At 44.1% G+C, this 15,698-nt stretch overlaps 1 protein-coding gene across 1 annotated transcript; it reads left to right on the top strand.

Annotated features, from left to right (window-relative positions):
• The first annotated feature begins 541 nt into the window (after positions 1-541).
• Positions 542-10,178, top strand: LOC127300532 (transcription factor TGAL7). Its single transcript, XM_051330661.2, has 12 exons — positions 542-680; positions 749-941; positions 1,611-1,711; positions 2,313-2,377; positions 2,483-2,671; positions 2,760-2,846; positions 3,072-3,131; positions 4,113-4,190; positions 4,279-4,339; positions 4,492-4,760; positions 8,690-8,923; positions 9,543-10,178. Exons 2-12 carry the CDS (start codon positions 838-840, stop codon positions 9,717-9,719), a joined length of 1,425 nt encoding a protein of 474 aa, XP_051186621.1. The 5' UTR covers positions 542-680; positions 749-837; the 3' UTR covers positions 9,720-10,178.
• The last annotated feature ends 5,520 nt before the right edge of the window (positions 10,179-15,698 follow it).

Below are 15,698 nucleotides of genomic sequence, written 5' to 3' on the forward strand. Positions count from 1 at the left end.
TGGTTCAATAGTGTAAGTAAATTAATTAAATTAGACGACAATCATACATATGATACAAAATTGCATAGGGAGTTCCAGTGAGAAAATAGAAATATGTATGATATATAATTGCTCTCAGTCTCATTATTAATACGGAGTAGTATTTGCCCAACAATTATAATCTTCTTTGTGAAAAGATAAAGGGGGCAGGGAGGAGATTTTAGCCCGTTTTCAACCCCTGGTGCATCTTCATATCTGCTTTGCCGGCTCCTAGCCGATCACATATCTATGGACACTGCTCTCATATCTGATCCGTTATATAGTTTTAATGAGAAACACTGAATTATGATTTTTGGCTTCAATAAAAAAATGATGGGCGTATAACAGTCAAGTGGTTTAACGGTGTCAGTAAACTAGCGGAGTTAGATGGTGATGGCATAAATGATATAAACTTGAATAGGGAGTGGCAAGAAGCATAGGAACACGTTATATTTGAATGAGAGAAATTGAATCTCTAACAATCTTCCAATTAATACAGACTAGTATTCGCCCAACCTCTCTTTTTTGTCTCTCTCCCCTTCTCTCTCATAAAAGTCTTCTTCTCTCAAGGTCTTGGTCAAAAGATAAGGGGAGTAGGGAAAAGATTTTAGGTGACTTCCAAGCTAAAAGCTGCAGCGCTTTCTTTATATCTCTGGCGCCAGGTATAAAAGATGAGTGCAAACAGAAGTCGGTTTTGCAATTAATATCTGATTTTGTATCCTTTTGCTAGAGATGTGCATAGTGTGAAGAGAGAGAGAGAGGGAGAGGAAAGAAGAAACAGACGAGGTGGAGGATGGTCAGGGCCTTCATAAGGGCTTTATGGGGGGCTTCAGAGAAGAAGATCACTACCACCACCAACCCTTGGAGATCCCCCTCGGCTTCCGGAGCACCTCGCCGCCGCCGATGATCGCATCCACCTCCATGTAAGTTGATTGTACGAGGTATACGTTTCCCCCTTTTGTTTTGGGCCTTCGAGAGTTCTCTCTTGGAGTCTCCAAGCAAAGAGAGAACTGTTGCTTGCTTGGTTGCATAGACTAGGTAGGAATTCACCAACTCCACACTGATTGATTCTCTTTAGTTCTCTGTCCTCACCTTTTGGTTTCCTTGATTTCCTGGTGGTTTAATTTTGTTTCCCAGTGATGGGAACGAAATTGTTTTGTGTCAAGCATATAGATTTCAGTTTAATTAGCAAATCGACCAGGATTGTTCCATCATCATGTTACATCTTGTGGAGTTAATTTTGATTTTTAATTGCTTTGAAGAATTCGTACATGGGCATACATACACGAGGAACTAGCTAGAGAGATGACCATGTATCATTATGTAAAATAGTTTACCTAGTGATTAGTTAAGGATCATGGAAACAGTTTAGTGGTCGAGCTAAGGAAAGGACATTTTTTTCCCAAATATATAATAGGATATAATTCTTTTCGTTGTAGCTTTCAGCAAGTAGCTAAGATCAAAACTTTTTAATGGAATGCTCACACCGACTCTTCTATCTGCTCCATTAAAGAAAAGTTGTGCTCCTACTTGCTTGCTAATGTATTCAGCCACTGATTGTTGCTTGTTTCATCATCCAATTTCCTTTCTAGGAGCAAGGAGCCGATGAGCTACGACATGGCGGATTTGGATCAAGCAGCACTATTTCTCTACCTAGATGGTCATGACCCACAGTCGATTCAAGAACAACGACGTAGGTTACTGAAAAAAAATCCCCTCTTAATATCCTTTGCTTTCCCCCATTGAAGTTCAGCGTCCATGATGTTTCATCTTGTAAATTGGTTTCCTTTTTTATACACCAACGGTGCATGGCCTCTTTTTCATGTATATGTGTATGCCACATATATATAGAGCATGCTTAATTGGCCATTTGTTGTGTCTAATTCTTTCTTGGTTTCGTGTGTTTTCCTCTTGATGTTGTGTTCCTTCTTTGGATTTATTTGGTAATTCTCCCTGTGTGAAGAGTGTGACATGTAACAGACTCTCCCTCCCCTTTTGCAAGAGCTTGATCTAAAAGAAGCTATAAATATTCCTTCTTTCCATTTCTCTCACATTCCTTTCCATCTGCACCTTCTCGTGCACTCTGTTCAATTGTAGCCCCATAAGCATGCGTCCTCAAGTGTTCCGATACAAGCGTACTCCACATGTAGTTAAGATCAAAATTAAGCACCTTTCAGGCATGAATAATTAGTATTATTTCTGGGTTATTTCTACTAGCTAATTGTTTCTAGCTTCAGTTATGAGGTGCTGATGAAACCTTAATCACCTTCTGAATTCCCATGTTTGCTTTGCAGAGACTCTGAACATCTTTCCCTCCCAGCCAATGCATGCCGCGGAGCCACTTAATCCTGCTGCAAAGGTACGTACGTAGTCATATGCATGCAGATTCCGTACTAGTATATCCTTACATACGCTTAATTGGATCGTTTTGTGATGCATGGTGTGGTGAATATATTATGTTCAGATTAATGGTGGCGCAGCCATGGCCGTCATGCTTGCTAATGGCGGCAACCCGCAGCAGTCGTCTCCCAGGAGGCCTGACCAGCAGCAGCAAGGTGCCGCCGGCCAGAAGGTCACCACCGGATGCCCCAATGCAGCACCCTTGTTGCCTAATTCAGGAAAGGACAACAAGAACAGTGCTACTCTAATCAAGGTATATATACATGCATACAGCTGATCTCTCCTCTCTCTCTCTGCTCCCTTTCTCTCACATGTTTTTGTAAAAAAAATGTGGCTTGCAGAAGGAAGGAACCAGCAGTGGGAAGGGTGCAACATCGTCTAGCACAGACCCAGAGAGGGAAGGGGTCAGGAGAACACAAGACCCCAAGGTAAGCTAGGCTAGCCAGTGATCTTGACAAGTAGTTAAGCTTTTGCAGAAAAAAAGTATTTTAATTAGCCTAAGTAACTTAACTAATTAGGAGAGGGTGAACAGTCATTGTCTGCAGGGCAGGCAGGCTACAATACATACATGGTAGTTAACCATAGCTACACATATGTTATGACTTTTGAGTTTGACATGTGTGTGTATTTACATATTTAATTGCATGTTGCAGACACTGAGAAGGCTTGCACAGAATAGAGAGGCAGCCAGGAAAAGTAGGCTCAGGAAGAAGGTGAGCTAGTCAACCAAGAAACTCCACAACTTAAAGAAACACATCATGCATATATTTATGTCGATCTGTACATATCTTCACAAACATACAATTAATACATGTGGTAAGGTCCAGACATGAATACATGTATATGTTTATACGAACGTTAATGTTCATGGAAGTATACTTCAACTGCTAATAGTCAACTATTCTTTTCGCTTGCTAAATAAATGGAGTCTCATTGTCTGCTAGTAGCCATTAAATTAGTTTCGTGATGTAACAGTTTTGGCTCTTTCTTTGGGACTTATGTGCTCAAGGATATCCTTATTTTCCTGAATTTGACAGACCAACTAGCTAGAGAACCATATGTACTTTGCAAATGTATTGTCGCTATATATGTTTTACTATACCCTGGTGTGCAAGATATTTTCTGATCATGCCGTGTCTGCTTGTCTGTAGAAATTAACAGTGAGCTATACCTAAAGTATGCCTCAAGAACTATGTGATTGATGTACCACCCATTATTTGTTTGTTTCAGTGCTATGTGAGCATATCGATATAGAAACTAGACGAAGTACATAGAAGAAAAGATTTACACATATACAACCTAAGTTCCATAGTAATATATTTAAGATAAATATTTTGTTGTATATCCGGTGAACATTTTTTTATTGAAAAAGGTGAACTTTTAGTTATATACAAGCTCTACTAGCTAGAACATTCGTAAAACGAGGACGTCTGAAAACTGAAATCAAATGTGCAGCATGGTTTTGAATTCTGGTTTCGGAAATATTTCAGCCACAACCAAAGGACCAAAAATTTCAGTTAAATTTAACAAATATTTAAAACATTAAATTTATTCAAATTTATTTTAATGCATATGCACTACTGAAATGCCTGTAATATTTTGACGGAAAGATAATTTTGAGTGATTTCGATGATGTGCGTCCATACCATATGCCTTGGGTGCATCGGGAAGTAACTAATCTGTTCATTCTTCAGGCTTATATCCAACAGTTGGAGACAAGTAGGATTAGGTTAAGCCAGATCGAGCAACAGGTTCAAGCTGCGAGAGTACAGGTAACTGAAAGGGAAAAAAATCCATTTAATCCTCGTCGACTAGCTCTTTCAACTAGCACTATCCGTCCTGACAAGTGGCAATGTTTAGGGTGTCTTGCTGGGCACTGGAGATCAGCACCACCAAGGCCTTTCTTCTGGCCCTTCAGTTGGTAATGAGACGCTCCCAAACCAATCATTCAATCGATTTATCCCTTGATTATATCGATCACCTAAACTAATCGTCCGAATATTTCTCTAATTTAGTATTTTAGTTAGTGCATTATGTAATGATAATATTCCGTATGATGTCTGTGATGAGCAGCTGGGATGTTTGACATGGAGTATGCGAGATGGGTCGACGAGCACAGCAAGCTGATCGTCCAGCTCAAGGGAGCACTGAACGACCATGCACCGGACAACCAGCTGCAGGTAATTGTCAGCGGCGCGTTGGCACAGCACGACGAGCTGCTCGGCCTCAAGGCCGCCATTGCCAGGACTGACATCTTCCATCTATTGTGCGGGGTGTGGGCCAGTCCCGCAGAGCGCTGCTTCCTTTGGTTGGGTGGGTTTCGACCCTCAGAGGTCATCAAGGTACGTTATACGCACACTTCTGTTTTATTGTATCACTCTTCCATTGTGTACAAAATATCCTAAGAATGTACCCCCTCTAATCTATAATAAGTGCCGCCGATATAGTATAAAGTTGTACTAAATCTACTACACTTGTTATTGATCGGAGGGAGTAGAAGAAGAGTAGATAGAAACGGGTTGCACACCAAGCACAACCTAGGTCTATTATTAGGTGGGTTGTATCTTTACATATTAGGACAGCATATACTTAACTGCCCCACTGAAATTTTGACAAATGGACATTAACATGGCAATGCCGTGGTGTTTACTTCTCAATCAAACCTGGCAAAAGTTTATTTCTATGTTGTACGTCATTGCAATGCAGGCCTACCTGTCATAGCATTCAACCCTTTTCTTTTGTCACTCCGGCCTCCCATCCCTCTTTGTCTCTTCTCCCACCTCTTCCGTAGTGCCTCCACCATCGCCCTACACTATGGTTGCATGACACGAAGACAACGTGGTACTCGACACTAGAAGAGCTGACGCGATCAATTGCTTGTACAAGACATTGCTTGTGACTTGTTTACTTGTCATGGATATGGTTCTAGCGATGCGGATGCGAGATTCACCATGGAGTGACGCAACAACAGAGGATCAAGTATACAATCTAGAGGAGAGGAATTGGATCAAGAAACGTAGAGGGCTAGCCGAAATTGTGGATGATCTGTCGTGCGAAAGGTCTAATAAATTGTGGTTTCATTTTGTTGGAGACGCCGACGAGCTATGGAATTGGGGCAAAGGTAGTGCCATTGCCTCGATTATGTACCCTAGCCGATACCCTAGCCATGACGGTGATGGTTGCTTCATGTGGAGCGAGCATGGGTGTCGGGGTCATGAATGGAAGAGGGGTGGTGTAGATGAGTTGGGTGATGAATACTTATGTCACCATACATCGGAAGGACGATGCCATTAGCTAAAGAGTCTAATGGGAGGACTCTCTATTACAAATAAGAATATATATATATATACACACACACATATATATTTTATTTATTCAATATAAATCACGTGTCACAACCACTTATGGAGAAACCTCCCACCAAATTAGACTGGGTCAGAGGCCCATATGCCGTGGACAAGGGATTTCCTAGGCATCTAGGCTCACAAATCATGGGCTGAAAATTGGACAACTTGGATTTTGTCTGGGGCTCTTATGGAAAGTAGCACATACCATAAATAATTAATTATCACAGTATATTGGCCTTCTAAGCAAGATCAAGAGCTTTGACCTGCGGTTGGCAAGGGTAAGATTTTGTTTGTAGTTGTTGAATTATGATGTGACCAACTTATTTTGTATTCTACTATGGAAAAATAGCTTAAAAACATACTAAATAATTAAGTTGGCTAGAAGAACATTAACAGGGGAAAAGCTAGTTAGAAAATTTGGATATATTAGTATTATCCACCTTGATTCCAAACACAGCCAAGACCCTCTTTGGAATGTAGGAATTTCACAGGATATTCGTAGGATTTCAGTTCCAGTGCTTGATATTTTTGTCTATATATTTCCATTGAATCAAGGTGCTACTAAAATTCATAGATTATATTGGATTCATATGCCTCGATGCGATATGAATTTGAACATAAGACTCACTCGTGTAGGATCGAGGCACTTGTACTGCATTTTCATGTGTTCTATAAAAACGACTATTCTTGTAGTTTTCCTTTTTTTTTGCACTGACAAACTCAAATCCTGTGTTTTTCTTATTCACGTGTTTCTCAATCCTAATAGTGCCCAAAGAAGTGGAACAATGTAGTAACTGAGACCATGTAAGCTTATTTTCTTTTCCAAGATTATGGTAAAAGCTCATTCTACATTCTACAAGAGGCATATTTCTGAAAGAAAAGCACCTAATGTATGCACGAAATTGCTCTAAGCTCCCCCATCCTATATAGCTCCTATCGAATATGATTAATTGTCTTGTTACCGCAATGAGTGAGAAATACGTCTTATACATGTTTTATGGTAATAATAATAATAATTATTATACTAGTTTATATTGGAGTTGTACTTCAGACACCAAATTAGTAATACTTTGTATATAATGTGAACATAATATCTGACATCCCGCTAACTTACCAAACAAACTCAAATATATTTTTCAGGTAATGTTTTGTTTATAAATATGTACATGATTTGTATATATATATATACATAATAATAATATAAGTGAGTTGGAAACAAACAACAACCACACGGGTAGCACTAGTTGTTTCTATGCGTGTTGTCTAACTGCCCAATGGGTATACTTCGTATATTTTAACAACTATTATCATGTTAGTTTCATATGGTTCACAAAATTTAATATGGATTATCAATTTGGTAATAAAATTTGGACGGTTTACCCTACTTGATGCTGGTAACAAGGAAGTTAAGTTTTAGACTGTAACTAAATTACTCAGTGCCAAAGCATGATGTCTACTTGCCCTCGAAGTTGATGAAATATTCTTCCTTTCTTATTAGACAATTATTATTTTTATTTTGAAGGGGTCAACTAATCATTGAAATATAAGCCATGTCAAATTTTGATCTACAAGATCATAACTTACACTGCCCTTGACAATTTCACCGCAGAAACATGTCATTCCAAGCCCACCGCACTACGTATGTAACCCTGGGTTGACCCTTTCATGCCTCCGGGTTATCTAGTTGATTTATGTAATTATATAGCGATCTGATGACATCACAAGATATGTACTCGGTATAGACCTAATTACATATGTGCAGAAGGCTTGACCTTTTCAAGTCCCCCAAAAGGCTACATTGATGTATGTACATTTTAGTATAAGTGCCTTTCCAAGTAAAACAGAAGCCAAGCTAGTTAGATTTAGTGACGACTTCCCACTCTTTTTCCATGAGAATGAACTTCTAATAGTGCCCCTTGTCTTACTTGCTGTTGTAATCTCCACCCACTACAGCCTTCGAAAAGCTCCAAAAAAAACATAGTATTTAAGTTTCCCCTTTATAATAATTAAACCGTTTGTTCAAAAAAAAATTAAACCGGTCAACAACTCAAGTGATGCCTTAATTGATTCCAAATTTGAAAAAGGCTTGGCCTAATGTGGCAGGAGGCCCAGCTGGCACTTGATGGAATAGTTAAAAGTTGAGACGAATGGCAAAAAAGAAGAAGCCTTTGGATGCATGCATTGTTGAGACATATGAACGATTGATCAGGGAGTAGGTAATGTTGGACAGAAACATGTGTGGGAGAGGTTTCATTTGTGATGGTGATGGTTTTCCAGATTAACAACGATTATTTTGTTTTGAGCTTATTCTACATATCCATCTTAATCTTGACATACACCAAAGTTAGGACTACTCAAGGACTTAAAAGAATGCACATATATTTAATCGACTCAGCAGTTCAGTTTTATGACTTTATGGGGTTACGTGTTCATTTCAGCAACTGTGTCTCTAATATTAACTTCAATGATGTGTACTTCTCTCAAATCATGGATCGACCTTGTGGGTGCCTCTATATGCTAATAACAAAATAAATCATCGCCACATGTAATAAATAAGTCAAATACGGTTCTCTCATATATATATAGTGCCTTCCTTTTGCTGGTCGAGTACACAATCTTGACCTTCTAGAAGGAATATGTGTATATATATCTAGAAGAGTACATAATGTGGTGTGAGAAGGTCACCTGCTACAAGATTCTCAAAGCTAGACAGAGCATAACGTAAATTTTGAGTGTCTTTTCTTATGGACTTTTATGATTCTGAGCTTACTGAGTACACAATTCAGATCGAAAGTGCAAATCATATGTACTATTGAAATATCTTCTGATTGCGCCGGCAATTAATAAGCAAACAAGCCTTGAGCATTACAATATATAGTGCAAATATAAACTGACTGACAATTGTGTATAACAATAATAAACAGGTGATGTTGAAGCATGTCGAGCTCGAGCCGCTGTCGGAGGGCCAGCTCCTGGGCATCCTCAACCTCCAGCAGTGGGTGCAGGAGGCCGAGGGATCGCTGAGCCACGACATGGGGAACCTCCAGCACTCCCTCTCCGACAGCGTCGCCTCCCCGGATCTCGCCGGCAGCAACTTCATGGGGCACATGAACCACGCCCTCAACAAGATCTCCTCCATGGAAGGCATCGTCAGGCAGGTAATGTACATGATCATATGTGAATGTGAATGTGATGCGTAGGTCGCTATCGAGGTTTTTTTTGCAAGCGTCCGGAACCCGTACGTTAAGAGACACGGCCAGCATCACTCACACGTGTGCACTACGTCATCATGCATGTACGCATGGCTGTTGAGATCAGCATGCACGCACGGCACACGGCCACATGAATGAACGAATAGGTTGGGCAGCCTGAGGTTGCTAGGTAGACACGTAAGTTGTGCTTGTGCACAAGTCAAATAGGTGTGCGCTAGACGCTGCGCACGTAGGAAACAGACACGTACCATGGGGAACTGAAACATAGGATGATGATATGATTGACAAGATGGAGAGTTGGGGCATCATGGTCGTGGAGAATTAGTGTGCAGGAAAAAGAGAGCACGCAGCTAGCAGCTCTATTATATGTGGAGTGATTTTGACAGGTTATTTTACACATGGTCTTATATATATATATGTTGCCGATTGATGGAACCGTTCAATAGCTGACATTTTCTCTTAGCCTAATGTAACTTGATTTTTTTAGATGAGCCTACTGTTACTCGAATGAATAATACTGACTGTTCAAATTAGTTAACGTTTCTTTCTGCTCCTACTACTGCAGGCAGATGCGATGAGGCAGCAGACGCTGCACAAGCTGCATCAGATGCTCACCATCCGGCAGGCCGCCCTCTGCTTCGTCTCCATCGCCGAGTACTTCCACCGCCTCCGCGCCGTCAGCACGCTCTGGGCTGCCAGGCCGCGTCTCGACGGGCAGGGGCAGGGCCCGCCCCCGTCCTAGAAGGAGATCAAAGCTCAGCAGCAGCGCAGTCATTGCAAGGTTTAGACTAATAAATTAAGCGGAGCTAGCATGCATATGCATGCATGCACACCGGGAGCTAGAGACGGTGTACATGCATGCATGTGTGGGAGTTCCAGCTCTTGGTCGTCGGATGTGGAACTGGCAACTTAATTTTGTAAGCTGTACATACAGTGTTAATTAGCTGCTAGCTAGAGAAGAAATGCTAGGGTGTAGTGGTGACTTAATTAGAAGCCGTTTTCCTTATTATGTTCACCAGCTATTGGATAATGGAAACTGCTGGGCGTCCCCCGGGGGATCTGATTCCCCAGCCCCCGGGTCCCCAGCCGTCGGATCAACCATTTTAACGGTTAGATTTGCATGTAGCAAAAAAACATCTCCGGCAGCAAAAAATCACCCCCGGCAGCAAATGACTGAAGCAAAAAACGGTTCGTTCAGAAATGAAAATAAAAAAGACTGGGCTCGCCGGAGACCTCGCCGGAGACCACGTAGCAAACATATTACGCAGATGTAGCAAAACCGCAAATAAATTGTAGCAAATTATTTTAGTCATATGCTGCAAATCCTCTAAAACATCAACGGAGACATCGCCTGCAGCCGGCAGCAACGCCGTCCGAGGTTGCAGCAACTCCGTCAGTAGCAACACCTGACGCCTAAGGTAGCAAAGTAGTCCTCCGTCGGTAGCAACGCCGGAGGCCTAAGTTAGCAAAACCGGTATCCGTCAGTAGCAACGTGAGGCGCTTGGCCGGAGGGCTGCACGGGGTCAGGGGAACCGGTCTTGCCGGGCGAGTTCGCGACCAAGGCGAGCCAGACACGGAGCAAGTCTCCTCGACGGGAGGTTGCTGCCGCCACGGATCTGGCCGGAGCTTGGAAGGCTCGGTAGCAGCTGCAAAATGACTGCGAGCGGCGGCGAGTGCCCTGCTATAGCTTCAGGGTGCGGGGGAAGACGAAGAGATAGATGGGATTTTGGCCGACGACGACGGGCGTGGTGGCAGCCATGGCCGGACCTCGCGGCGGCGCGGGAGTCCGCTACACCGGCGGCGAGGGAGTCCCGTGCGGGAGGCGGCGGCGGAGTCCCGTGCGGGAGGCGGCGGCGGAGTCTGGCGCCGGCTCCTCAGGCTACGCGCTGGGAGAATTTGGGACGACGGCCGGCGGACCGGGTCTCGCTCGTCACAGGTGGTTAGCAGGAAAGATGGAGAAGATAGGGAAGACGTGGTGGGGTCCACCCACGTGGCTTCGCTGGGTTTGCCCAGGCGTGGGACACGCGTCGCTTGCGGAAGCCGGAGGTTGCAAGTCGAGCGATCCCCCGGGGGCATTCAATCAACTGCTGGGCGTCCCCCGGGGGATCTGATTCCCCAGCCCCCGGGTCCCCAGCCGTCGGATCAACCATTTTAACGGTTAGATTTGCATGTAGCAAAAAAACATCTCCGGCAGCAAAAAATCACCCCCGGCAGCAAATGACTGAAGCAAAAAACGGTTCGTTCAGAAATGAAAATAAAAAAGACTGGGCTCGCTGGAGACCTCGCCGGAGACCACGTAGCAAACATATTACGCAGATGTAGCAAAACCGCAAATAAATTGTAGCAAATTATTTTAGTCATATGCTGCAAATCCTCTAAAACATCAACGGAGACATCGCCTGCAGCCGGCAGCAACGCCGTCCGAGGTTGCAGCAACTCCGTCAGTAGCAACACCTGACGCCTAAGGTAGCAAAGTAGTCCTCCGTCGGTAGCAACGCCGGAGGCCTAAGTTAGCAAAACCGGTATCCGTCAGTAGCAACGTGAGGCGCTTGGCCGGAGGGCTGCACGGGGTCAGGGGAACCGGTCTTGCCGGGCGAGTTCGCGACCAAGGCGAGCCAGACACGGAGCAAGTCTCCTCAACGGGAGGTTGCTGCCGCCACGGATCTGGCCGGAGCTTGGAAGGCTCGGTAGCAGCTGCAAAATGACTGCGAGCGGCGGCGAGTGCCCTGCTATAGCTTCAGGGTGCGGGGGAAGACGAAGAGATAGATGGGATTTTGGCCGACGACGACGGGCGTGGTGGCAGCCATGGCCGGACCTCGCGGCGGCGCGGGAGTCCGCTACACCGGCGGCGAGGGAGTCCCGTGCGGGAGGCGGCGGCGGAGTCCCGTGCGGGAGGCGGCGGCGGAGTCTGGCGCCGGCTCCTCAGGCTACGCGCTGGGAGAATTTGGGACGGCGGCCGGCGGACCGGGTCTCGCTCGTCACAGGTGGTTAGCAGAAAAGATGGAGAAGATAGGGAAGACGTGGTGGGGTCCACCCACGTGGCTTCGCTGGGTTTGCCCAGGCGTGGGACACGCGTCGCTTGCGGAAGCCGGAGGTTGCAAGTCGAGCGATCCCTCGGGGGCATTCAATCATTTTCCTTGGATAATTTATGTTTCACCAGAGCAAATCCAGTTGGATAAGGTCTTTCTAATGTTTGCATCCGGGTCGGTCATTGCATTACCTTTTTTTTTTTAACCCAGGCAATGCCTTTGATTGATTATGTCGAAAAAAGTTGGACATCATATAAGCAATACCCGCCGATAACAAAATACAACAGAGAACGCATGGTGCCATCCCTGAGGCTGCTTCACACACTACGGGAGAATTGCCGTACGCCGACGGCCAGGCGATGTGCCGACGGCCAAATGTCGGAGCCATCGGCACAGGAGCCTCCGGAGCGCAGCGACAAGGATGGCCATCGGTACAGGCTAGAGGTACCGACGGCCACCGTCAACATAGTTCTGGCCGTCGGCATAGGATCAATCTGGCCATCGGCACAATATTTTTTTTCCTTTTTTTTCACTATAGACCTGTGCCGACGGTTATACCGTCGGCATAGCTTTTTTCTATTTCTCCACGACAGTCTTCAAAAAAGCATAACTAAATCATTCTAATTGAGAAAAATAAGTATAACATATCAAATTTTGCAGAAAAATAAGATCTATCATAGAAAAATATAAAAAATGGAATATTTAAAATACCTAAACAAATCTTCTTATAAATAAGGTATAATGTTCGAGGTTTCATGGCTTTCACACAACCAAAAATGAAAAAAATGGTCGTGGGTGGATTAGAAATCCGCGTCCGGGTATTGCTTACCATCCTAGGGCCCATACACGTGCCAAATATGATCTCGTTTCGGCAAACTATGCGATGCCGAGGCCGTTTCCTATCTCATTTCCCCTGAAATCCATAAAACTTCGGACGTGATAGACTTTTCGTGAAGGGTTTTTAAAAATAATTGCCATATCCTAGTTTTGACAAACAAAATAGTTACTATGACATATAAAATGGCGCCACACGGCTCCGTGGGATTTTCTGACTTCGTTTAAATTGCCATATGGCCAAAACAGCCCCCCCCCCCGGGACATGCGGTATCGCCGTACCGGGCGTGCAGGTGCACCCATTCGCGAACAAAAATTAGCACATATAATGATGCGTTGTAAAACTAAAAAATATTTTTTCCGGAATTTCTGGAGAGACGGATAGTTGAGCCCTAGTTCAAATCCGGTTAGTTTCCAGCGGATTCGGCGGGACAACGCCGAAAGCCGCATGGGTTCCCAAAAAGCTAACGCGTGCACAATTCATGTGATAGGTGGTGCGTAGGTGGTCTACTATCATCGCACGGAGGTTTCACGTCATACTAAAATACGCCCCATGTAGCTGCTTCACAAATAAAAACCGTTTGGGCACGCTAAAAATGAAAAGATGGTCGTCCGTGGGTCGGATTAGACATCCGCGTCCGGGGACTTGCTTCCCATCCTAGGGTCCACACACGTGCCAAAATATGACCTCGTTTCGGCAAACTATGCCATGCCGAGGCCGTTTCCCACCTCATTCCATAGAACCCCGGACGTGATAGCCCTTTTCGTGAAGGGTTTTTAAAATAATTGTCGTATCCCAGTTTTGAAAAACAGAATAGTTACTATGACATATAAAATGACGCCACGCGGCTCCGTGGGATTTTTTGACTTCGTTCAAATTGCCATCTGGCCAAAATAGGGCCCCCGGAACATGCGGTATCGCCGTACCGAGCGTGCGGGTGCACCCATTCGCGAATAAACTAAACGGACAAAAAATAGCACATATAATGATGCGTCGTAGAACTAAAAACATTTTTTCCGGAATTTCTGGAGCGACGGATAGTTGACCCCTAGTTCAAATCCGGTCAGTTTCCAACGGATTCGGCGGGACACCGCTGGAAGCCGCATGGGTTCCCAAAAATCTAACGCGTGCACATGTCATGTGATAGGTGGTGCGTAGGTGGTCTACTATCATCGCACGGAGGTTTCACATCATACTAAAATGCGCCCCATGTAGCTGCTTCACAAATAAAAACCGTTTGGGCACGCTAAAAATGAAAAGATGGTCGCCCGTGGATCGGATTAGAAATCTGCATCCGGGGTCTTGCTTACCATCCTAGGGCCCACACACGTGCCAAATATGACCTTATTTCGGCAAACTATGCCATGCCCAGGCCGTTTTCCACCTTATTTTGAATAAAGTCAATCAGATTTAAACTAGAGGTACTTGATCTAATGCTCATGATTTTTGGGTAAATTAAATATGTAGGTTCAAAATATGATATGGATTTCATATTTGTATTCCTCTCATTTTTCTGATCAATTTAGATATATTATTTACCAAATTCGCATTTACTGATATTAATTATTCCATATTAAATAAAAAGACAAAAATAAAATCATTTAATTGTTTTTAAAATTCTATATTATTATTATTATTATTTATATATATTCATTGTTGTTTACTTAAGTAATTGTTTAGAATTCAAAAATATAGAGGTGTGGCATCACGGTCAAGGGGTTAATATGATTGATATGGTAGTATTACCAACAAGGTGTCATTTCTTTCATTGAAGCTCATCCGAAGAGAGTAGTGTGAGGATGGGTGACCAACTGGGAAGTTTAACTACAAGTGCAATTTGACCTAAGATTAGGTGTACTAAGTGTGATTGTGAAAGATTAACAAGTAAAAAAGAATAAGAAGAAAATTGAAAAAAATAAAAAATATTTTTTTTCAAAAAATATAATTTGATTATTTTTTCAAAAATAAATATGAAAATTTTGAAATACTATGCCGACGGTAAAACCGTCGGCACAGCAATCTGTGCCGACGGCCAGTCTATGCCGACGGTAATTGGGCAGTCCCCGACCAGAACTATGCCGACGATGCTACGCCGATGGTCACCGTCGGAACAACCTGTGCCGACGGCTGGCGGCCGTCGGCAGACTCCATCTCTCCCGTAGTGACATGAGTCGACTACCAAGTCGCCTTAGCGACCAAAGCCGAAACCCAAACAACTCAATACAATACGGCCGAGGATAACATCCGGAGCCGCCACCGCCATGACATCTACGCCGACCCCGAGGCCGTGCCCTCATGCGAGTCGATGAACAAGTCACCCGAGTGACCAAACTCGACACTCTAGCACCTCAACAAATATGAAAGAGGGGATAAACCAGGGACGTCGCTCCGACATCAATGCCTAGCTGAAGAAGAAATTCAAACAATACCTACCGGACCAACATACTAAGCATCGGCACAGGAGGTGAAGGGGCTAACAACGATGCCTCCAATTAAGGGAGCGACGACCAAAAGCTCCGCCGTCACTGAAATCAACTGTGGATGGTGCAGGTTTTCACCAGGAGCCAAACCTGAAACTGTGTCCACCTTCCGCCAATCACCAACACATTGCACTGGCCCCTCTGCCTGGCAGAACATCCAAGGCGAGGCTCCAAGAGGCAAACAATGTAAGAGACCCACCCTCACCAGATCCCGTGTGCAATCTGGGCTTTCCTCCGGAGAACCCGGGCGGAGGAGCAAAAGCACCGCTATCGAGGGTACTTCCCGGCAATTCCCTCCGTTTGGGGCTTAGGGTAGATGGAATCCTGTAGGCTGACACGAGACATCGGTTATCAAACAAGCGAGGAGAGCGATTTAC

The sequence above is a fragment of the Lolium perenne genome, chromosome 5, assembly GCF_019359855.2.
Source record: "Lolium perenne isolate Kyuss_39 chromosome 5, Kyuss_2.0, whole genome shotgun sequence".
In the NCBI taxonomy this organism is placed as follows: domain Eukaryota; kingdom Viridiplantae; phylum Streptophyta; class Magnoliopsida; order Poales; family Poaceae; genus Lolium; species Lolium perenne.

What these genes read in the sequence shown, in the direction of transcription:
- LOC127300532 (XM_051330661.2), top strand. Translation starts at nt 838, where the DNA reads ATGGGGGGCTTCAGAGAAGAAGATCACTACCACCACCAACCCTTGGAG. An exon ending in GTCGATTCAAGAACAACGAC is followed by an intron (nt 1,712 to 2,312) that starts GTAGGTTACTGA and finishes TTTGCTTTGCAG; the next exon opens with AGACTCTGAACATCTTTCCC. An exon ending in TGGAAGGCATCGTCAGGCAG is followed by an intron (nt 8,924 to 9,542) that starts GTAATGTACATG and finishes CTACTACTGCAG; the next exon opens with GCAGATGCGATGAGGCAGCA.